This window comes from Arachis ipaensis, chromosome B2 (assembly GCF_059453495.1).
Source record: "Arachis ipaensis isolate K30076 ecotype BB chromosome B2, ASM5945349v1, whole genome shotgun sequence".
Classification (NCBI taxonomy): Eukaryota; Viridiplantae; Streptophyta; class Magnoliopsida; order Fabales; family Fabaceae; genus Arachis; species Arachis ipaensis.
This window is the reverse complement of record NC_142437.1, coordinates 118,162,295-118,185,660: the sequence shown is the minus strand read 5'-3', so window position 1 is coordinate 118,185,660 and position 23,366 is coordinate 118,162,295. Positions and strand designations below refer to the sequence as shown.

The following is a 23,366-nucleotide window of genomic DNA, read 5'->3' as shown; positions in this document are numbered from 1 at the left end:
TGGAGCCAACTTATTACATACATAGTCAATCCCAACATGATCCAATTGATTATTCATGTGAAGGAATATAATTTTGAATCACAATCCATATAAATTAGTCTAATATTTCCATAAGGAGCCAAAGATTAATTTAGAGTAAATATTTAAATTGATATTCAACAATTTTTTATTATACATATTAGACAGATAAATTTTTTAAAAATTTTATTATAAGATAGTTAGATCTTGATAAATATACTTACTACAAGATAAATTAGTTACTAAAAAAAAGTTCTTAAAAAATAAAAATGAATTAAAAAGTCAAATGACATATCTGAAATTTCTTATTATTAACCAAGTTGGATATTTACCAATTAAGTTAAAACAAGAAATGCATAGCGGCAGATACTTGGAAAAATAGATGACAAATCTAAATTAGGATTCCAAGAGATTTAATTTATTCCTCCTAAAATTGTGTTTGTAAATTGTATTTTAAAAGAGAAAGAAATAAATTGCAGAACTTTTGAACCATTGCAAAGAACATTTCACACATAAAACAATTAAAGGGCATGCATCCTCATCACCAACTACAAAATAAGTTTTTTTTTTTTTGTTGCTATTAACTACAAAATAAATAATTGCGATTATATGTTTTCTTCTTGTATTGGGTGCTGCCTGCAATAATTATTTGCTGCTTCCGTGGGTGTCTTTATCTTGAGAATAAGACTTTTCTTTGCACATTCCTTCTCATTTTCCATTTCATGTTCGAACAAAATGGACTAATATATATATATGTTTTATTTTCTCATTCCCTTGGATTTTTTGTTTTTATTTCCCACACGGTTTTGTTTGCAAAAAGATCAACTAGATATGTGCAGATAAATTGTAGAATTTAATTAACTAACATTAGATAAGCCTGCGTTACAATTTATTTTACTTCAAAATATAAAATATATGAATAAATGTGCAATTTAATTGCTATGTACTACATTGAACCCAAAAAAAAAAATCATAATTGTAACAACTGCTTAGATTTTGTATGACTTGGAAGATAGAAAATAATAGAATTAAATATTTACTAATTAATGATATTTGTGTATGTGCAGTTATTTTATGTTGACCATTTTTGTATAGATTATATAAATAAATTCATATATATTCTAATTACAGATCTAGTATATTCTAATTATTTTTGTTTGAGAATATCCAAATTCTCGAAACTAGAGAAAATGAAAATATAAAAATTAAAATGAAAAGAGAAGGTTTGTCTGTTTGACTTGTTCCTTATATATTCCCACTTAACAAGCCTAAGCTTTATCTGCTACCAACACTTCAATCTTCTTTTCTTCATTCACTTCTCAATTCTTTCCACTACCTTCGTTCTCTCCCATACCAAAAAAAAAAAAAAAAAGATGGTTTCCGAACCCGAACCAGAATCAGAATCCGAACCCGAATCTGAGTGCACCGAAATCCCCATCGATAACGATCATCCCTACCTCCATTACCAAGAAGAAGGAGAAGAAGAAAAAGAGAAACACAAACCGAAAGTAGACCTACTATCTCGTAATCTCGCTTCTCCTCAGTATTCCGATAACAGCCACGAGTACGACGACGATCACAACGACGACGACGACGAAGACGACGACGAAGAAGAAGCCGTAACAAACAAACAAAATCATTTCAACGCGGAAACGCTCATCCATCCTCATTCACTCCTTCCATCTCCCGCGCCGCCACACACTTTAACATCCACGTCACCACCTCGAAACGACGACGCTTCCTCCGGAATCGGCACCTTCATCAGGCAGCGAAGCTCCGGCCTCTCGGACGCGATCTTAAAGAGGATCTCGACGTTTCGCCAAAACGACGACGTTTCGGACAAGAAGAAGGTGGAAATCATGGAGTTCAACCTCTCCGGTGTCAAGGTGGTAGTAGAGCAGAAACAGGAGGAAGTGAATCAACTGAAAGGAAGAATCACCTTCTTCTCGAGATCGAATTGCAGAGACTGCACCGCCGTGAGGAAATTCTTCAGAGAGAAAGGTCTTCCGTACGTTGAGATAAACATCGACGTTTTCAGGGAGCGTGAGAAGGAGTTAATGGAGAGAACTGGAGTCTCAGCGGTGCCGCAGATTTTCTTCAACGAGAAGATGTTCGGCGGTTTGGTGGCGCTTAACTCGCTCCGTAGAAGCGGCGATTTCGATCGGAGGGTGGCGGAGATGCTGGCGGAGAAGTGTCCCGACGAAGCGCCGGCGCCGCCGGTGTACGGTGTCGATCCTATAAATCATGATAGGAAAGACGAGCTTTATGATCAGATTAGGTTCGTACGGCAGAAAATTGTGATCAGTGATCGGTGGAGGAGGATGAAGATCGTGAGGGACTGTTTCGTTGGCGAAGAGCTCGTTGATGCTTTGGTTGAATACCTTGGTTGCGCGCGTAGCGAGGTACGTATGACATACGTATGCGTATACAGCATGCTAACAGCTTACGTATTCTATACTATTCTTTCGTTTCTTTAATTTGTTGTAGATATCTTTTAAGGTATATACGTGTGCTTAGTACCATAGATTTGTAATATTAGGAATTGATAAAATTTTGATAAATGATCCTTGAAACCAAATTTTAGAGCCACTATTTTGTACATTTATGAATTGATTTAGACATCTGATATATGTATAATAAAACAAAATGCTTCCATCAAAATATAATGAAATAAAATATTACATTAGTTTTGTGGATGTAGTAAATATGAAAAAATGTTTTCATTGGTAATTAACATAGTTGAGAATTTTAGTTTTTAAATTCTTATTTATTTAGGAATTATTTTCCCTGTGTCCAATAAATATAAATAGAAAAAATTTAGGGAGTCAATAACTTTATTAAATTCTGGCATAACCAACAAAAAAAAATAAATCATTAAATAAAATTTTACACCAATCTCATACTATTAGAATAAATATATGAAATTGTTGATTTTAAAATGTAGAGCTCTTGCTTTAAAATATTAAGTGTGATACTGATTAGTAAAAGTGAGGGAAGGTGCGAGCGTGAGAATTGTTTATTTGTTTTCTGCATTGATGAGAAGCATTTAGATATGGAACAGAACTTGAGAAGTTTAGAACCATAAGCTGTAATAATGACACACATGGGGGCCTATGATGATAACAAGGACTCGTGCACTACTATGTTTTAATTTTGTTTCCAAAACAATGGGGAACAAAACAGCTCTACCACAAGAAGTACCTATGTTACATTACATCCTAGGTGTCATAAATAAAAAAATATTATATTGTTATACTTTCAGATAATTCAATTTTTTATTTTGGGAATATAGTATACGATTTTATTTTGTGTTTTTGATATCAAGTATAAAAATTTAATTTATATTTACTGAAACTTCTAAGCAGGCCTTCGTTGGACACCACTGGTTAGAATTGAGTTTCTAAGGCCCGTGAATTTTTATAACGTCAGCTTAATCACACAAAGGGCCCAATTTCAAGAGTTGTAAAGTGCACGGAATTGTGGTGTCTTTCATGCTTCATTTCGTCCACACAATAACTTCCTTTTTTTAAAAAGAAAATTAATATTCCCAGATGTTTTAAATTGATCAATTAATATATGGTGTCACGAGTGGTGACTCATGCTTAACCGTTGCTCATTCAGCACGGTATGTTGATTACTTGATTGCCATCCACTACGGTGGCGTCAGTGACTAACTAATTTTTAGTTGAACTTTTTTGTTAAATAAACAAATGTTCAATAACCATAATACTACAGTACTACTTGGAAAGGAAGTTATCCGTGCCTCTAAATCATAGGGTACATCACAATTACAAATAAAAGTTATGGCTAATGTTAATATTGATCATTATATTCAAAATACCAGAAATTAGTTATTAAATTAACTATTATATATATAATAGTTTTAAATAGAATAATTAAAAATTTTGAGTATATTAATCACACTTTTCATAAATCAGCTACTATTTAATTATTTATAAAATTTCATTACAAATATAAATATGTAGTCATTTTATATTATTATATGAATAGAGTGATTTATAACGTCTATATTATGACATAGTTGATATGAGTCTTAAGTAAATCAAACACCTTATTATCTAAGTCGATACAATTTCATTGTAGGTAACAACATCCTAGATCGTAAAAGCCTTGCCATTCCAATGCTACATGTTCACTATGTTCTTTAGTACCCCCACTTTTTAAACAGTTGTCAAAACTTTGTTTTTGTAAATGTATAATATATTGTTTCCCCCAAGACTAAGATGCTTTACATTTTGGAACAAATGTGTAGGCTGTTGTGCTCGGAAAACAGTTAGCCAGGAAGCACTTCATTCACCATGTTTTCGGGTAAGTAAAGCGCTATTGAACCTAAGAAGACCAGGCGGATAACAATATGAGCCACAAGTAGTAGTTGATGATATTTTCTTACTGGAATTGGAAACCTTTTGTGTTTTTTTAAAATGAAGGGAACATGATTTTGAGGAGGGAAATCACGTATACCGTTTCCTTGAGCATGAACCTTTTATCGAAAGTTGCTACAATTTCCGTGATGCTACAAATTATAATGAACCAAAGTCTGCAGCTGTTGTTGCCGACAGGCTTACCAAGATTATGTATGCCATTCTTGAGTCCTATGCTTCTGATGACAGACAATATATTGATTATGATGCCGTTAGACAAAGCGAAGAATTTCGTAGGTATGAGAATCTTATAAAAATGAATACTCATATGTAATTGTTTCATATGAACTTTAATAATTAAGAGACGTTAAATAACAATTTATTCAAACATATTAAAGTTTTCAAACTAGCAATTTCACGTGAAAAACTGCACGTAAATTTCTACATCTTATAATATACATAAGCATTAATTTGTTATGTATTATTTTTTTTGGCATATATTTGATGCAAATTAAATATTTGTTGATGTATGTTCATCTACTTATAGATTATATATTGGTTTTTGATTTAATATGATTCAATTTAGTCTATCATATACTGAAATCAATATTTGGTTTTTCACATTTCAACCATGTATTTGTTAAGTCTAAGTTATCAATATTAGTTATTTCAATTATGGTAATTCTATTTTTGAAATAACTAACTAATTTAGCTAATATTGATAACTAATTTCTATTACAACTCCTAACTACATCAATTAAAAATAAGATTTTTAGATAATTTATAAGTATGAGACATATAATATGCTAGAGAGTCTATAACACTTTCAACACATAATACATCACTAGTGGATTATAACTCTTAAGGATAGGCTTAAAATTAATCGACGGAATACAATGTTAGAAGACTAAAATGTTACAATGCTACCATTTAATGGTAAATGATAAAGGTGTGTCCAAAGAGAACATAGTTATTATACTGTATGTCTAAATGATATACCTCTTGTGTTTGAATATTCAATATTCTGTTTAAAGTTATTTCTCATTGTTTTACTCAATGCAGGTATGTAAATATGACAGAGGATCTCCATCGGGTCAACCTATTGGAACTATCAGAAAACGAGAAACTTGCCTTCTTCTTAAATTTGTATAATGCCATGGTCATCCATGCTATTGTTAGAATAGGTTATCCAGAAGGTGTAATGGAAAGAATGTCATTCAATACCACTTTTCAGTATTTAATTGGAGGCAGCCCTTTTTCTATATCTGATATAAAAAATGGTGTCCTCAGATGCAATCAGAGGTCAGCATATTCCTTAGGCAAACCCTTTGGCACAGGAGACAAGCGATTGGAGGTAAAAAATTTCCACAATATTCAATGTTGATAGATAGTCATGTACTCTTTCATTGTTATGATACTGAGTTAGCACTTAATAATCTTTAAAAGATCATGTATAAGTCAATTTAATATTTTAAGGATTTTAGGCCTCTATTTAGTTTTTGAAAGATTCTTAAATTCCACCTGGATGTGTCACTCATAAGTCATAACATTAACAACGTAACAAAACTAATTGAAAGACCAACTTATTGATTCTGCTGACGACTAAATTGAAACATTAAATCATCGGAAGATCAAATTAATTCAGAAAACTTTAATATTAACTTTTATATCATCTGCTATATTTAGTGTTCTTTTTATTATTATTATTTGAAGAAGTTTAACTTGTTCATGACAATTCGCAGGTTGTTCTTGTCAAGTTTAATCCGTTAATTCACTTTGGACTTTGTATGGGTTCAAAGTTCAGTCCAAAGATTAGATTCTTCTCAGCTCAAAGAGTAGAAGATGAATTAAGAGGTGCTACAAGAGACTTCTTTGAGAATAATAATGGAATTGAAGTGGACCTGGAGAAGAGAACAGTTCATCTCACTCCACTTTTAAAGTGGTAATTAACATTCAAAGCAATAAACTTGGCACCAAGTTCCTTATATCCATTTCATCCAATTCTGAAATGAAACAATAATGACAAACAGTTTTCTTGAAATGAGTAGCTTAAAAATGAGATTTGGATGAAGTTGATGTAAGGAACCTTAATCTGAGTTTGTTTTTTCAATCCTTTTGGAATACCTTGGCTAAGGCTGATTTTCATTTATACCTCCCATCTTATGGAAACATTATTATATTGGCAGGTTCGGTGGTGATTTTGGTACAGAGAAAGATATACTAAATTGGGTACTTAATTACTTGAGTCCCAGTAAATCAGGCCTTTTGTCTCATCTCTTATGTGATGCTGGCCCTGTTACTGTTTCCTACAAGAATTTTGATTGGTCAATGAAAACTTGATTAGGTAGCAACCCCATTATTTGATTCAGCAACTGAATGAATGTCTGAATTCAAGGTAATGTTCATTGCACATGTCCCGGCTTTTGACATGTTTTTCCTTCCAAATGAGAGAGAGTTGGAGTGACGTCATACCCAAAACAAATAGATAATTCAGAGATAGATATGATAATTCAGAAGCTCTAGATGTTTTACTTTTCAATGGAGTTGGTTTTAATAAGTAGAAATTTTAAAGTAGGGAGAGATTATTGACTATGATAATGTTGTAAACCACTTCAGAGTTGTGTCTCTTTTTTAAGGTCGTGGTGCATGTTATAGCAAAGAAGTAGAATATTGTTTAATCTCATACAAGAGTGCGTATCATTATTCTCTTTATTCTTTCCATCCTTCTTTCTTTTTCCAATTGCTACTTTGATACAAGGGAGTTGTTGATGGTATCTATGCCTATACATACATCATTCTACAAAGCAACAAACTAAATTGTTTTAAAGGTTATCAATGACAATATGACATAGAATAGGGAGGTTGAATTTATGGCCCTTTTTAAATTTGTGAACTTTTAACTTAAAACTTGATTTAACTTTTGAATTATACTGAATTGTTGTGACTTCTGCTAAGTTGATTAAGTAGAATATATTTTTATTTTGTCTCTTAACAATAAAACTAAAAACTGAGTAGAGAAGAGAAATTGACACAATTATATATCCTGATTCAACCACCTTATTGAATGTGGTCTACGTCCAGTCTTCACCATAACTGTGGTGAAATTTCTACTATCTTTCACAAAGATTACAATTAACAATTTTCTAGGATTCTATCGAATCCTATTTGGGATAAACCAAATTTTTACCCAAACTTGATTTGGCTAGATTCACACTCTAAACTTTCAACCACTAAATGCTCACTCAATTTAGCAAAGTAATTCCCTCAGAATTATGAATACAAAACAAAAATACATATAAAAAAGTTTGAAATAATTTTATAACTTTTCTCCAAGATTACAAAACAAAAATTCATAATACAGCAATCTCATAAAACAATTTAAACAACCAATAGCAACTAGCACAGTGCTAAGCAGCACCAATTCAGATGCTAAGAAGCACCAATTCTGTAATCAAATAACCTAATTAATTCAATTCATTTTACATATTCACTTCCTCTTTTGTTATCAAAGAGGTGAAATATGCCATGCACAAAATGTACTTAAGAAGCATTCAACTAGACTTTGATACTTTTTCAAGAAATTTTCATTTTGAATTGACAGTTTTCTTACTAGCTTACTTGAGTTGATCAAATATTTGGTCAAGTTCACAAATTCTCAAGGAACATCTTTCACTACTACATTGACCAAATACTTGTTGGAGGAGGATGTACCAACGGTCAAAGGAGGAAGACTTTTATCTTCTTCTTTTTTCATGATAGTGTCCTTTCCAGTTTTTAGTCCCTTTTTTCTTGGATTGTATTATTACACCACCGTCTTTTAGATAAGAAGTTCTATACTCTTGTTTCTCATCACTTAGATCAATACTAAAATATTCGAAAAAAATAGGCTAAAAATATGTCATATGATAATGAAACATTTTGTCACTCCGAATACAATCATACATGTGATGCATCATTAAGTATGCAAAAGAGATTTCAACTTTATTGAGAATGATATATTGAACTAAGGTGTCACAGAGAATAACTCTTTGATACGAATTACTTTCAGGCAAGAGAATATAAGTGATGATTCAGTGTAGCTGCGCTCTAACAGGACCTAGAGACCGGTGGTTTGGCATGACACTATTCATGAGAAAAATTGATGCAGGAGTATGTATCTTTATGTTTGTGTCATTAATTAAAGTAGTCTAGTTTAACATATATTATTATATTGTGTTATGAGTTAGTCTCACATCGCCTGAGTCATGAAAGTTTCCTCTCCCGTACTAGTATAAATATGCGTATGTACCCGTTTTGTTTAAGTGTTGAATTGATTAAGTTATATATTGAAATAAGTTGTGTGCTTATTTTCCTCTAGACTCTTTGAGAGTAAGAGGTGCATCATTGACTTAGCCAACCAAGGTGGGTTCTTGGCTAATTTCACCATAGTGGGGTTGTTAACCTCGCCAAGATTGGTGATCCAAGCGGACGTCCCGGCGTAAAAAATGTTCAAATTTATATTAGCGAAAACTTCTTTGTGTGAAATACCAAAATCATTATCTCACTTACCCGAAGTGTAAATTGACGGATTGTTTATTTAAATAAATTTTATGGCCCTTAACTTATGAATGAACAATTTCTTTATGATAGTATATATTTGCATAGAACTCTCGAACTAACTCAGGATAAACTGGTTTTTGAATTTTAAAAAGGTTTTTTCAGTGCAAGTAAACAATATTTTCAACAAAGTTCAAATATTTTTTAGTCAATGCATCTAAATCAGCCAAATATATTGAACATAAAGGGCGATTAATCACAATAACCCTATGGAATTTGAAGTTTATGCTTAAAGAGAAATGAAAGGGGTCAAAGTGAAAATGAGGGCGGTTACTGAACTGGGACTTGAAGCCAACAAGATCAAGGTTATCAATTCTTTTACAGAATGAAGAAAAAAGCGACGGTTAGAACGTGGTCGTGAAGAGGATCGAGGAGGAGGAGACATTGGTGGTTCTTCCGTTGCCATTGGTTTCTTACCCTTGGTCACATTTGTCCTAGAGGTGCTAGCATAACCACTGTTGGCGGATGATAGGCAGTGAATTTTGTTCGAGCCACAGTCTCGGAAACAGAAGAAGAATGTGAAGAAGATTGAGAATGAATATGAATGTGGGTTTGTGCTTTATTCTTTGGAGGAGGATTTGGAGAAAGAAGATTTGCTTGCTAGAGGAAAATGGATCCTCTCAATTGTTAAAAAAAATTGAAGGAGTAAAATGTGATCCCTAATCTTTCATTGTTCTTTCTCATGTTTTTTTTTTTTGTCTCACTTACAAAATTAATGGTCAAAGATCACACTTTACTCCCTCAATTGTTAAAAAAAATTGAGAGAATATATTCTCTTGTTAGAGAAACTCTACGAGTAGCCACCTTCTTTCTCATTATAATGAAAACTAATGACTATAGTTTTGTGATAACAATAGAAGTTAGATGAATAATATGAACCATTTTCAAAGAATAACCGCAATGAATGATGGTTTTGAAAACACAAATTTTTTTTTTAAAATAATTTGAAAAGATATTTAAAAGAATTTAATAAATATATATAAATAAGCATGTGAAAAGATAAGTCAAAAAATTTTTGAGAATCTAAATATGATTTGACTTAAAAAATTAAATAAATAAAAGATATTGTGAATATATGATAAAAAATTTGATGAGGCCTATTCATAGATTCAATTAATATGCAATTTGACTCTTAAAAAATTTGAAGTTAGATTTAATTTAATTTTTAAAATTTTAATAGTTCAATTAGACTCCAAAATTTACAATCCTAACTCACGTGAACCTTTAAACTAATTTCCGTTAACGACGTATTGATGTGGTATATTAACTTATTGTGACTAAGATTTTTTGCCAAAATTTTATATGATCAAGATTTACAGAGCTACGGAAGTTTAATTATTTTTTTTAAAATTACAAAATTTTTAAGTTGAACTTGTTATTGTCGTTTTCGTGAGAATATTGAGATGCCAATCAGGTTTTTAGGAAATTTAATAGATGTTATTTAAACGTAGAGTCTAAATTTTAACAAATTAACATATAAAATTAATATATTATTTATGAAAATTAATTTAAAAACTAATATAAATTACTATTATAAATTTTAATGTCAAATTAAATCAATTATAATTTTAAACATCAATTTAAATTCAATCTCAAATTTGTCCAAACCGAGTATCATATATAAAACATTTATATTGTAGGGTGTCATATGATTACGAAATAATTCATTAGTTCTTTTTTTTTTTTTTTTGGTACCTCAAATGGATTGGACAACTTTCAATCCTAGGTACAAGTACAACACACACCCACACACTCCTCATATGCTTATCAATTTTTTCTCTTTGGTTGCAGTTGATAGGAATTAAGCCCGAGATCTTTAAAATGAAGAGGAGGCAGAATGACGTGTGAGTTAAGGCTCATTGGCGAAATAATCCTTTAGTTCAAATGATGCTCTAAGTTTTAGTACTTCTGTTTTTTGGCCAAAAGAAGGATAAGGGGAGAATTTGGGCTTAGTCTCAGTGCATAACAAAAATATATTTGGGCCTTTGTTTTATTGACAAAAAGTGAAACGAGTATCTTCCATCTTCAACGATCTACGCAGCTTCAATGAAAACTTGTTCAGGACCCAAAAAAATAAAAAATAAAATATGAAACCTTGTTAGCACATAGCAGGGCTCACTCCTTCGCTCACTCATTCTTCCTTTTCCCCTTTTTTCCTTTGATATTCCGACAGCTCTCTTCACAAGTCTTCGGCGAAGCCACAAGATCATTCTAGAACCTCGCCTCACAAGATATGGGCGACGGTCCAAAGAGACAAGGCGGACGCCCACTTCCTCCGCCGCCAAGAGGTCCCCCCGGCCCTCCTCCTCCTCCCCCTCGCCCCCGCGCCGAACCCGTCGATCGCGAAAAGGTTCTCTCTCTCTTCTCTCTCTCTCTCTCTCTCTCTATTAAAATTTGCACTCAACGCCACTATTATTTTATTTTTGCAGACTTGCCCCTTGTTGCTCCGCGTCTTCACCAAGGTATACTTTTAAGTTTTAAGTTACAAAAAGCAATTCCTGAAAGCTTTGAAGCCATTTGTATTTTTATTTATTTATTTTTTTGTGGTTGTTGAGGAGGGGAGTCATCACACGATGGAGGACTTTGCTGTGAGAGGGAAAGAGCCAGATGAGGAGGTTCAGATTTACACCTGGAAGGACGCTACTCTTCGTGAATTAACCGAGCTCGTAAATCCTCTAATTCTATGCATTTTTCTTTTCTTTTGCTTTCTCGCAATTTCTTATATTGTGCTTCTTTCTCAGTGTTTTTAGCTTAGGGTTTTAGTTGAAGAAGGAATGGAAAGAGGAACAATGTGTTTGTGATGATAATGATGATGAAAGGTATATAGTTAATATTAGATGGTTTTTCACATGGAATGAAATTTAGGGTTCTAATTTAGTTTAATGTGTTAAGTTACCACATTGGGAGATTTTGTTTTTCTGGAGGCACTGAAAGGGTGTTAAATAGGTTTGTGGGTTGGACGGAGTATTACTGATTCAATAGCACGAGATGAAGCAAGAGCTTGGTGCCATTCTATTATTGAAAAATGGTTTGATGGTATACTACAAAAATGAGACTTAATAAGTTTAGGAAGTGGGTAGTGTGAAGGCATGGAGTTGGGTCGCTGCAAGTGCGTGCGTGGAAGATTGGCATGAATTATGTCACACAAGAAAAGAAAATGGATCAGAAACTGACAATGAATTGAGGTAAACTATAGGAGGCGTGGTTGTAACAAATGATATTTAGGGTTTGTTTTGGGAATTTGTTACTCTGCAACTTTAGTGGGATGTAGTTGTGTGCTAAAAGTGTAACATGGTTAAATGATGGTAATATGCGTTGGTTTAGCATGGAGAAAAAGTGCTGACTTTTGGTTACAGGCATTGAGAAAACGATGTAATGATCAAACGTTTATGGAAGTTGTTAAAATTCATTAAAATGCGAAGGTTTTTATATAGTTATATCTTTGGCTGCAAGTGCCCAGCAGCTTTAAAAGGTGTTTCCGAAAATGGGGTCTTATGTTTTGGTGGTGGCCTGATAGATATCATTTGGATGGTGTCAGACTCTCAGCTGACATGTGCTACTTAGTGTAATCATTGAGATTATAGACTCAAGCCTCTTACAGATTATAGTCAAGCCTTTTGGTGTTTAGTGACCCACGCTTTTGCAAATGACAGATGAGGGGAAGGCGTGAAGCCTAGCTGATGCATTGGTTCTTTTGTTTCTATTATCTGATTGAAGCTTAACGTTTTCCAATATCTGTAATTTGTGTGAAGTATGTTTTCAGTTGGTTTTCCTTTTTCTTTATTGTGGTTCATATTCTTGGCATGTGCTTAGCTGATTATTTTCCACAGGTCAAAGAAGTGGTTAAACCTGCAAGAAGAAAACATGCAAAGCTCTCATTTGCTTTTGTGTTTCCTGATAAAAATGGTCGATTCAAAGTTCAAGAGGTAATACTTTAACTTAATAAGCATTTTTTCCATCCTCTTCCATTTTATGCATACTTTACCTAAAATGGTTCACTCTATATATCTGGTTTGTATAAGAGGGTTCTTGATAACCATGACTCATATGTTAAACTTAGATCAGTAATTTGATTTTGATTATTCAGTAACCACATGCATATCTTTGTGTTAATGCTGATATGTAAAACTTGAATTTGTGAACGGGTAGTATTACCTGTCCTTTTTTATAAGCTCTGTCATCTTTGCTTGTTTTGTGTGGTGTAATCAAAGATATCAAAGGGCATGCCTTCGGTACTGTTGTGGTCCGGGAGGGCCATAAAGGGTCAGTGCATCTTGTGCCTTAAGAGTTAAGAGTTCCATATTGGTGTAGGCAAGGCATTAATTTATCAAATTATCTGTAATATTATTTATTTATTTATTTATTATTATTTGTTAACTGTGGTGTTGAATAGGAAAAAATAGATTATTCAGAGACTAGCTATAGTTGGGAAAAAAAAATTGCTTCTTATCTTTGTCTAACTTGTTAGACATTAATCCCCCAGCACCTTGAGTGGTTTTTAACTACAGTTAAAAATATATAATTAAGTGATTGTTTCAAGTCTACGGTAGTTACTGGTAAACATCTTTGGTACATAGAGATTTCCATTATCTGCAAGATTAAGCTTCCCCCTTTGAAAGAAGTGGCTTTTATAACTAGCTGCTGCAATGAGTCAGAGATTTCCATTATAACTAGCTGCTTCAAGTTGTATAAAATCTTATATTTTGGCAAACTTGATTTCTTCATGAAGGTTGGGAAGACACTAGCTTATGGAAATGGAAGATTTGATGACGGCAAGGCTTTAGCCGAACTTGGTTTTGAGGTGAAGAATTTCTTCTTGTCCTCAAGCTATATTCACAAATTTTATTCACAATGTTGCTGACTTTTTTTTTTTTGGTCAAGACAATATTGCTGACTTTGGTTGTTTATTTCGCAGATTGGTGATTACTTGGATGTGGCTATTCTGTAGGTTCTTATGGGCTGTCTTTATGTGTTTTGGCCTTTTTATATATGAAGGCCTTGAATTTAGTCGGTTTAATAGAAAACTCTATGTAGTGTTTGGTAGTTAATGTAGCATGAACTAAACCAATTTGATTTGCTTGGTTGCGAAAATAGATAAACTTGTGATTGATCAGACCAAGACCCATTATGCTACTGACTAGTGTATTGTTTGATGGGGGCAGAAAGTAAAGGGTTAATTCTTTTCTGTTTCCTGAAAACGAGGGTACAGACATAATGTAAATTGGACAAATTTTCAAACACACAAAGCACAGCGAATGTGGATTAATAATCGGATTCAAGAATAAAAGTAGAGTGATCCGAATCATAATTTGTGGAATGGTTGGTTATAGGGACCCAACTTTTTGCTACTAATAATTAATTTCAAAATAAAGAATATGTAATAAATTGATGCATTTTACGAACATTTTAACTATTTTACAAACTAACTCAAGCATTTTGTATTAGTCGTTGATTTTCGTTGAGGTTTAGAACCTGTTTAAGTTGTCATGTGTAAGAAACGTTTGTAGAAAAATAGCAAATATTTAATTATATATTATTATAAATTTAATTTGTTTACCAATTTTTAATTTATTATTTAAGATGTTATCCAAACGCACGACTTTAATTGGATAATTATATAAAATTTTATATATTGTTAGTATAGATTAAAATTAAGTTTTATTATATCAATTCAAAAATATTCTGTATAATTTTTATATTATTTATCTATCGAAATTAAATTCTAAAACAAAAAGTATTGATACTTATTTACTTTAAAATGGTTACAATACCTATTTATCTTACTCAATGTGAGAGAGAGGGGGTGGTTGGGATAAAATTTAATGAAAAAAATGAGTAAATAATTAACAATTATAAGTTTCATATGTTTTTCAGAAAATTAGATAATGAGGTGAAGAGTTAAGAAAACAAGTAATATTTCAAATTAGTTCTTATGAGTTTTTTAATCGAATGATTTAGTCTTTAATAAATTTTAATCATCAAATCATTTTTAATTTTTTGTTTTGTTAAAAAATTAATTTTTTATTAAATTTTAATAAAAAATTAGACATAAATTTTTTTCGTTATTTAATAAAAACATAATAATTTTTATATCAATCTATCTATATAAATAAATAATTTAATATATAAATTTATTTATATAATAAAATAAAAATTATTTATTAAAAATTAAAATATCCAACTAAAAATTGTTTAGAATATGATTTAGGCGTATTATTCATAAAAATGTTTCGCAAAATGGGATAGAAGTATAGAACAGCGGCAGTATTGTGTTGGCAAAACCGCAAAAGCCTTATCACTTAAACCGTAAGACGACGTCGTTTCCACCATGAGCGCCGTTATATGATTGCGAAGCACCGACAAATAATAATATTGCATTATGGCTTTATCCCTATATTGTAGTTAATTAATCCTTTTGCTAGCCAAGAATAGTAGAATACAAAGGAAAACGATAGAAAACAGCGTGAAGAAAACCCAACTCCACACAACAGTGACAACACAGTAACGGAAAAAACCAAAGTGAACGAACATCAAGACTCAAGAGAGAGAAGAAACGAAAGTTACCACTTACCATCGTCGTTGCCCGTGCTTCCTCTCTCTTTCTAAACCTCTCTTCATCTTTTCGTACGGAATCAGCGCATTGATTCTCTCTCTCTCTCTCTCTGAGTCTCACATTGTGGTTTTGCAATTACTTACTTCACTATTGTTGTCAATGGATTTCGACTAGCATTGTTCCCTTACTCAGAAAGCTCACTCTCCAACCAGATCCAAGTTCGATTCTTCTTCTTCTTCTTTCTCTCTACTTTCTCGCTCTAAAAGCTGCTTTCTTAGTTCTCACACTTTCCAATTTTGCCTTTTACTATTTTGTTTTCCAGAGCGTTCCATTTTTTTTCTTTAGTTTCTATTGTGATAAGCAATGGCGCCAAAGAGAGGGATTTCGTTCTCAAGGAGCAGAAGCAGCAGCGGCAAGTTGTCGTCATCATCTTCGTCATCGTCATCGCATTTTCCTGTTTTGGCGTTCGTGATTCTCTGTGTTATGGCTCCGATGATTTTCTTCCTCGGAAGAGGCCTCTACGCTGCGGGTCAGTTCCTCTCTCTCTGGTGAATTTGCAGATCTCGGAAATGTGAAAGTGGAAAAAATTTGTGGGAGTTAGAAGTGGTTAATTACTCAATTTAGTGTTCGTGAATTATTTATAACTATTAACTTATTAATTTACTATTTATGTAAGATTACAGTTTCTATGCTGTTTGTTTGACTAGGAAGTGTTCTGTTTTAAGTAAGAAAAGCCAAATTAGTGTTTGTGGTTTAAGTAATTAATTAATTAATTAATTAGTAATTGATTACTACTAAGTTATCACTTTAGGTATTTTAGTGTTTCTACGGTCTGTTTGATTAGGAAGTGTGTGGTTTTTGCCGTAGTTGTAGGATGCAGTTCTAACTCCTAAGTTAGAAGGGCAAGTGCCAAACAGGAGAGAAGTTTCTGAAGGGGTAGTTTGGCATTGTAACTTAATATACTTGGTTTCAATTCATTGATGTGGTGGGAAAATGGATCCTTATGGCTGTGGAAAGTGGTGATGGGCAAGTTTATGTGATGAAAAATGGGTTGAATGAATTTGACTAGTTTAGGAAGCTAGTGACCTTGACTAAGTTGTGCAGTGTCACTAGCATGATGTCACTGCTTTGACTCTGAGTTGCACTGCCCCGTTTGGAGAAACTTATTATTATTTTTTTAATGCCACTTAAGGGGATACATGATCTATTTCTTGATTCGGTTAGTCTGTCATATTTGTATCAGGGAGTTGGGACTGTGGAAGATGTTGTTGATATTAATGGAATTTTTGTTAGTTTCTAGTTGATGATAATGTGTTGGTGTTATTCATGGAATTTTGTTTGTTTCTGGTTAATGATAGCGTGTATTTAATATAGGGCTATGTGTATTTGTATTTATATTGGTGCAACATGATTGCTTGCTGACAAGAAGCAATTTTGCCGTCACACGTTGATGGTTTTTGCTTTGGCAATATCTGTGAGTAATAGAATGAGGGTAATGATGAAATCAGAGTCAAAGCATTTTATCTTTGAACTCTTGTTGATCACATGATTCAGTATTGATATTTGACAATAGGATCTGTTAATGCTTATATTTTGTTAGACACTGTTAAATTGTGAGAACTGAAATGCGATGGAATGTACCTGACTGAAACTGGAGATGTACTTCATTTACCATCCTGCTCCCTTTCCCAAATTTGATTCAATAAACCAAAATGAGAAAACAATGTTTTGATTAACATCTCTATGGATCTAATTCTATCCACAACATATTTATGAATTTCAGTTTGGCTAATTACTTTATATGCGTTTTGCAGATCAAGATGATTTTTCAGCAGTTCCAAGTAATCAGGTATTGTGTTTTTTGCTTTACAGTCTATATAACTAAGTACTGATACTTGATACATGTTCTTGCTGGTTTTATTTGTTTGCCTAAAGAACTTGTTGATTGCCACAGGTTGTCACATGGAGAGGATGGCAAGCATTGCAGAATCTTAAATCATTTTTTCCAAAAGAGGCAAGCGCAGCTTATCTTGATCTATATTTTGCATATCTTGTTTTCCACAGAATAGTACTTCTTGGTTTTCTAATAAATGTTATATTTAGGTTCTTGATGTTATCGTATCCAGCACGAATGATACAGGGCCTTTGAGTCTTGATAATTTCAGAAAAAATAATATGTCTGCCTCTTGGAGAGTCGTGGAGTTGGAGACTTCAAATGCCACAAATGAGGTTTGGAAGATTGTTTCTTCAAGAACATTAAATAGCTGTATTCTACGGTGGAACATTATTATTAATTTATTATCATATTGCTTCTAAATTTTCAATATTTTGTTTTATTTGTTAAACTCAAAACCAGCCCAAAACAGATGACAGACAAGAGAAACCAAAGCTGAAGGATGGAAAATCTTCAGCTGGTATCATACTTTGTCATATGATCTGTCTATACTCTATATTGTAGCTTAGTTTTCTGTCCAATTAGTATGTTTTATTAATTGTATGTTATGAATGTAGATGGTCGTACTCGATGGATTGATAGTCCTACGCAACAAGCCAGAAGGGTGAGCATCATTCTTTTAACGTTGTATTGTTAGGTCTTCTTCAATAGCTTGTTTGCTTTATTGCTTACACCTTTGGTTGCTAACTTTCCACTGTGGGTATGCATTCTAGCGACATTTTGGTTTCTTTTATGATAAATGGCAAACGAATTTTTCTGTCTTAATGTAACATTCATCTAGCTAGAAATTATGTTTTCAGAATACATTTACTTATGTTATAACTTTATAATTTGGTCCTGGATTATGGTATAAATATCTTTAGTAAGTTTCATTCTGTCATTTGTCAGTTTACCCTAAAATTTAACTCATTGGTGGTACTCTTCTGGACAATGAAACTTGTTCTTGTACTGCTAGAAAATAAAAGCTGTTTTGTTTGAAGATAATGATTTTGAATTTTCCTCCCCACAAAAAACAAAAGAAGAATGAAATAATTTTTGACGTTATGCACATTTTCTGCAGCAATTAATAGGGAAAAGGCGGGAGAGGCGTGCTGCTGAGTTGGTAAAATTGAACGATGAATTAATCGCAAAACTTGAAAATTCAGCTATTGAACGCTCAAAATCTGTTGAGTCAGCTGTTCTAGGTAAATACAGCATTTGGAGGAAAGAAGTTGAGTATGAAAATGCTGATTCTACTGTTCGGTTGATGCGGGACCAAAACATTATGGCTAGGGTATATTTAAGTATTGCAAAGATGAAGAACAAGCTTGAACTTTTCCAAGAACTGCAAACTCGGCTAAAAGAGAGTAAACGTGCTTTAGGCGATGCTACTTCTGATGCTGATCTAAATCGCAGGTAGTTTGGCCATGTGTAATGTCATCAAAATTACATATGTTCCTGTCTTTCTATGCCATCGGCTGAATTTACTTATTTAACTAATTTTTGTTTGATTATCTCTAGTGCACATGAAAAGATAAAGGCTATGGGTCAAGTCCTGTCAAAAGCAAGAGAACAATTGTATGACTGCAAATTGGTATCTGGGAAACTAAGGGCAATGCTACAAACAGCCGATGAGCATGTTCGGAGCTTTAAGAAACAGAGTACATTTCTCAGTCAGTTGGCTGCAAAGACGATACCTAACGGAATCCATTGCTTATCTATGCGTCTTACCATAGATTACTACCTTCTTCCACCGGAAAAGAGAAAGTTCCCTGGGAGTGAGAACTTGGAGGATCCCAGTCTTTATCATTATGCACTGTTTTCAGACAATGTCTTGGCTGCATCTGTTGTTGTCAACTCAACTATTACGAATGCTAAGGTGTCAGCGCAAATATCCTTTTACCATGACAGTTTTTGTCACGTGCATTATTTCCTTTAATAAATATTTTGTGCCTCAAAATAGCCAATAGGATATCCATGTATTGTTTATGCACACCATCTATTGTTTCATGATTTATTTTCAACATTGCAGGATCCTTCAAAGCATGTTTTTCATCTTGTTACTGACAAACTAAATTTTGGAGCCATGAACATGTGGTTTCTGTTGAACCCACCTGGAAAAGCTACAATTCATGTTGAAAATGTCGATGAATTTAAGTGGTTGAACTCATCCTACTGCCCAGTCCTGCGGCAGCTAGAATCTGCAACAATGAGAGAGTATTATTTTAAGGCAGGCCATCCGAACACACTTTCTTCTGGTGCTTCAAATCTGAAGTACAGAAACCCCAAATATCTGTCAATGCTCAACCATCTGAGATTCTACCTTCCACAAGTTTATCCAAAGTTGGATAAGATCCTTTTTCTCGATGATGACATCGTTGTCCAGAAGGATTTGACTGGTTTGTGGGCTGTGAATCTCCAAGGTAAAGTAAACGGTGCAGTCGAAACATGTGGTGCGAGCTTTCACCGATTTGACAAGTATCTGAACTTTTCAAATCCACATATTGCAAGAAATTTTGATCCGAATGCTTGTGGCTGGGCATATGGAATGAACATATTTGATCTGAAGGAGTGGAAAAAGAAGGATATCACTGGCATATATCACAAGTGGCAGAATATGGTGAGCAGTTGAACGCAGCTTTGGTTTATGTTACACATGTAATCTATTCTCACACCAATAGATGACCACAAAAGAAAACCTTACTGACCATTTCCTTTTTGTGTCTGATTCTAGAATGAAGACAGGGTGCTGTGGAAGCTGGGTACATTACCCCCGGGGCTAATGACATTCTATGGTCTCACGCATCCGCTAAATAAATCATGGCACGTTCTTGGTTTGGGTTATAATCCAAGCGTAGATCGATCCGAGATTGATAGTGCAGCAGTTGTACACTACAATGGCAACATGAAACCATGGTTGGAGATTGCCATGACAAAGTATAGGTCTTACTGGTCCAAATATGTGAAGTATGATCATCCCTATCTTCGGAACTGTAAGCTACATGAGTAATAATGATAAGTTACGGAGAACTATTCTTTCTCCATTATGGCTTTGGCTGTGTCAAATACAGTGCCATGCTAGAATGATGATCAAATGTCTTAGAAGAGATAAGGTCAGTCTTGTTCTATATATTAGCCTCCCACGTCATATGTTCCCCACATCATTGTTATTTTAGCTTTCAATTCATTTAATTTGTTCACACCACTCTCACCCATTTGAAAACAAGGTACATAAGTAGTATACCTTGTTTACTATTAAAACAAAAAAAATTCCCCATTGTACAATAGCCTGATGCTAAGAGAAAGTCTAGAAATTGAATATCATATTCTGTATTCTTTGGAAAGATAACTTTCCTGTTCAGTTTTGAGGACTTGGTTGTTATTTGCATAGTCTGAAGGATATTAGTATATTACTGTGAGGGAATATTTTTCTATTTTCGCTTCATGAGTTCGGGAGTATTTTTACTAAAAACACAACCAAACCATATAAATGTCTTTGAAGCTTAATTTTTTTACCCCCCAATAGTACATGTCAATTAAAAAGTTTATGGTTATACTAATAACTAATTCTTTTTTTCAAACGCTACCTGTAACTATTCATCCACTTAACAAACAAAGTTAAATTTTAAAATTTATAAAACCATTATCACAATATATATAATATTTAAATATGATAAAATATTATTAATTATTTTACTAATTATTTTATATTAAAATTATATATATACCGAGACAGGTAGACTTAGAGACACGTATAATCTAAACCGAACGGATAAAGATGAGGTGGGTAGTCGCTGATTTGAGAAGTGTTGTTGTTCCTAGTTTTAATATACCTTTCAAAAAAGAGCAAATGTTAATGCGTTTTGAAAAAAATAAGCTAAGGAAGATAACCGTTCTTTAAAAAGATTAACTTTCTCGTCCACCAAGTGTCAGTTTTACCAAGGAGGCAAAGAGCTGTCTAGCTGAACCTTATAAAGAAGCCATCGTGATCAAGGTGCTGGATAAGTATTATGGCTACACGGCTCTCATGCATAAGCTCCGGATAGTATGGCGCATCAAAGGAGGATTTGATTTGTTGGATGTGGGATTTGGATATTTTTTGGTTAAATTTGATATTGCTGTGGATCGTGAGAAAGTCATTCTTGGTGGCCCGTGGTTGATAGATGGTCACTATGTTGCAGTAAAGCCATGGGATGTGGATTTTAGGCCATGCGAAAAATCCTTTGGATCAACGCTGGTATGGATTCGAGTCTCGGGACTTCCAATTTGGTGCTACCAGGAACAAGCAATGCTGCGAATTGCTTCTGCAATTGGGATTCCGGTGAAAGTAGATTTGGCTACTAAGCTCGCAGAAAGAGGAAAATATGCCCGAGCTTGTGTTCAAATTAATCTTGAGTTGCCTGTAATCAAACATATTATAGTGGAGGGTGTGACTTATGAAGTGGAGTACGAGAGTTTACAGTTGATTTGTGCTACTTGTGCACGGTATGGGCATGATAAATCGTTTTGCATGGAGAATGAGTCCTTGGAAGGAAACATAAATTCCTTTGGTGATGGAAAAAATAATGAAGCCCCAACACTAGTGCCACACAACAATCATGAGATTCAAAAAGAGGCTGAATCAGAAGCTCGTGATTTGGGTGAGAAATTAGGAGTTGTTAAAGGGAAGGATGTGGTTACGGAATCATTGGCTCCTCACGTGCCTGATGGTCTTGTTAATGAGGCATGCATGGATGATGGAGAGGGCTGGCAACAAGTGTTGCGTAAGAAAAAATTTACAATGGGCCAGTCATCAGGTTTGAAGGACCAAGATGGAAAGCAGCACAAGTTTGGTTCGAGAAGGGTTCCAAGGCCCAATTTGCATGGTGATGGAGGCAAATCAACTGGCATTAGGATGGGAAAGCAAGAAAAACATGAAATTGCGCCATCTCCATCGCGCAGAACTCCTGCACGTCGTGGAATTTCTCTACGGAAGCGTCCTCGGCCTTCCTCCTTGCAGAACTCGCCAGTTGATAAAAATGGTGGCACAACGGAGGAAACCTTAGTAGATGGAAGCATGGCAAGTGCAGTGTCAGGGGGTCCAAAGGTGACAATTATTGAGGATCAGAGTGTGCCAGTACCGCAGGACAAACCACCTATTGAGGTTGGTGATTCTGTTTAGAGTTTATGTTCTTATTTATTCTGTCCCTATTATTTATGGATAGTTTAAATATGATTGTTTGGAATATTAGGGGTGCTTTTAATAAGTTAGCCCAGGTGCATTGTAAGGAACTTGTTAGGAAATTTAGACCTGTTTTCTTTATTGTGGTTGAAACTCACTCCCCTTTTCAGCATTTAAAATTATTTTGGGAAAGGTTGGGGTATCACTCTGTTGGTATAGTAGAGGCACAGGGGCATAAAGGAGGTATTTGGTTTCTATCCTCTATGAAGGGTGTTTGTTGTAAGTTCATTGATGCTTTTGATCAGGGTGTTACTGTTGAGGTTCACTTTGATAATTTAATCTGGAGGTGTAGTGGTATTTATGGCAGTCCTCAATTTAATAAAAGGGTTCTCCTTTGGGATTATCTTGTTGCACAATCCATGGTTTTTCAAGGACCTTGGATTGTTCTTGGTGATTTTAATGAAGTCAAATTTTCTCATGAATCTAAGGGCTGTCAATTTTCTCATCAAAGAGCAGACATGTTTGCTACTTCATTAGGAGATAGTGGTTTGTTTGATCTGAAGACTATCGGGAGGCAGTTTTCTTGGTACAGGAGGGTGAAAAATTATGTTGACGTGGCAAAAAAGCTTGATCGAGTCTGTATAAATAGTAGTTGGTTATCTATCTTTCCAGAGGCTTATGCAGAAGTTTTAAATAGGCTGCAGTCTGATCATTGCCCTATTC

General features: G+C 33.8%; 3 protein-coding genes across 3 annotated transcripts; all 3 read left to right on the top strand.

The window, feature by feature from the left end:
- The first annotated feature begins 1,251 nt into the window (after positions 1–1,251).
- Positions 1,252–7,083, top strand: LOC107627879 (uncharacterized). The gene is made up of 6 exons (XM_088504001.1): positions 1,252–2,420; positions 4,292–4,347; positions 4,467–4,697; positions 5,463–5,754; positions 6,143–6,342; positions 6,587–7,083. Exons 1-6 carry the CDS (start codon positions 1,392–1,394, stop codon positions 6,738–6,740), a joined length of 1,962 nt encoding a protein of 653 aa, XP_088360127.1. The 5' UTR covers positions 1,252–1,391; the 3' UTR covers positions 6,741–7,083.
- A 4,007-nt stretch (positions 7,084–11,090) lies between these two features.
- Positions 11,091–14,194, top strand: SAP18 (SIN3 associated polypeptide P18). The gene is made up of 6 exons (XM_088504000.1): positions 11,091–11,346; positions 11,426–11,458; positions 11,552–11,662; positions 12,827–12,922; positions 13,726–13,797; positions 13,912–14,194. The coding sequence occupies exons 1-6, from the start codon at positions 11,230–11,232 to the stop codon at positions 13,942–13,944; spliced, it is 462 nt and encodes a 153-aa protein (XP_088360126.1). The 5' UTR covers positions 11,091–11,229; the 3' UTR covers positions 13,945–14,194.
- Positions 14,195–15,367: 1,173 nt separating this feature from the next.
- On the top strand, positions 15,368–20,893 carry LOC107626024 (polygalacturonate 4-alpha-galacturonosyltransferase). Its single transcript, XM_016328788.3, has 11 exons — positions 15,368–15,767; positions 15,872–16,078; positions 17,364–17,398; positions 17,504–17,563; positions 17,653–17,778; positions 17,906–17,963; positions 18,061–18,107; positions 18,564–18,898; positions 19,004–19,361; positions 19,515–20,102; positions 20,217–20,893. Exons 2-11 carry the CDS (start codon positions 15,913–15,915, stop codon positions 20,490–20,492), a joined length of 2,049 nt encoding a protein of 682 aa, XP_016184274.1. The 5' UTR covers positions 15,368–15,767; positions 15,872–15,912; the 3' UTR covers positions 20,493–20,893.
- Positions 20,894–23,366: the final 2,473 nt, after the last annotated feature.

Coding starts and splice junctions, on each gene's coding strand:
- LOC107627879 (XM_088504001.1), top strand. CDS start 1,392: ATGGTTTCCGAACCCGAACCAGAATCAGAATCCGAACCCGAATCTGAG. Junction 4,348..4,466: donor TTCATTCACCATGTTTTCGG/GTAAGTAAAGCG, acceptor TTTAAAATGAAG/GGAACATGATTTTGAGGAGG. Junction 5,755..6,142: donor CAGGAGACAAGCGATTGGAG/GTAAAAAATTTC, acceptor GACAATTCGCAG/GTTGTTCTTGTCAAGTTTAA.
- SAP18 (XM_088504000.1), top strand. CDS start 11,230: ATGGGCGACGGTCCAAAGAGACAAGGCGGACGCCCACTTCCTCCGCCG. Junction 11,347..11,425: donor AACCCGTCGATCGCGAAAAG/GTTCTCTCTCTC, acceptor TTATTTTTGCAG/ACTTGCCCCTTGTTGCTCCG. Junction 11,459..11,551: donor TGCTCCGCGTCTTCACCAAG/GTATACTTTTAA, acceptor GTGGTTGTTGAG/GAGGGGAGTCATCACACGAT.
- LOC107626024 (XM_016328788.3), top strand. CDS start 15,913: ATGGCGCCAAAGAGAGGGATTTCGTTCTCAAGGAGCAGAAGCAGCAGC. Junction 17,399..17,503: donor CAGCAGTTCCAAGTAATCAG/GTATTGTGTTTT, acceptor TGATTGCCACAG/GTTGTCACATGGAGAGGATG. Junction 19,362..19,514: donor CAACTATTACGAATGCTAAG/GTGTCAGCGCAA, acceptor TCAACATTGCAG/GATCCTTCAAAGCATGTTTT.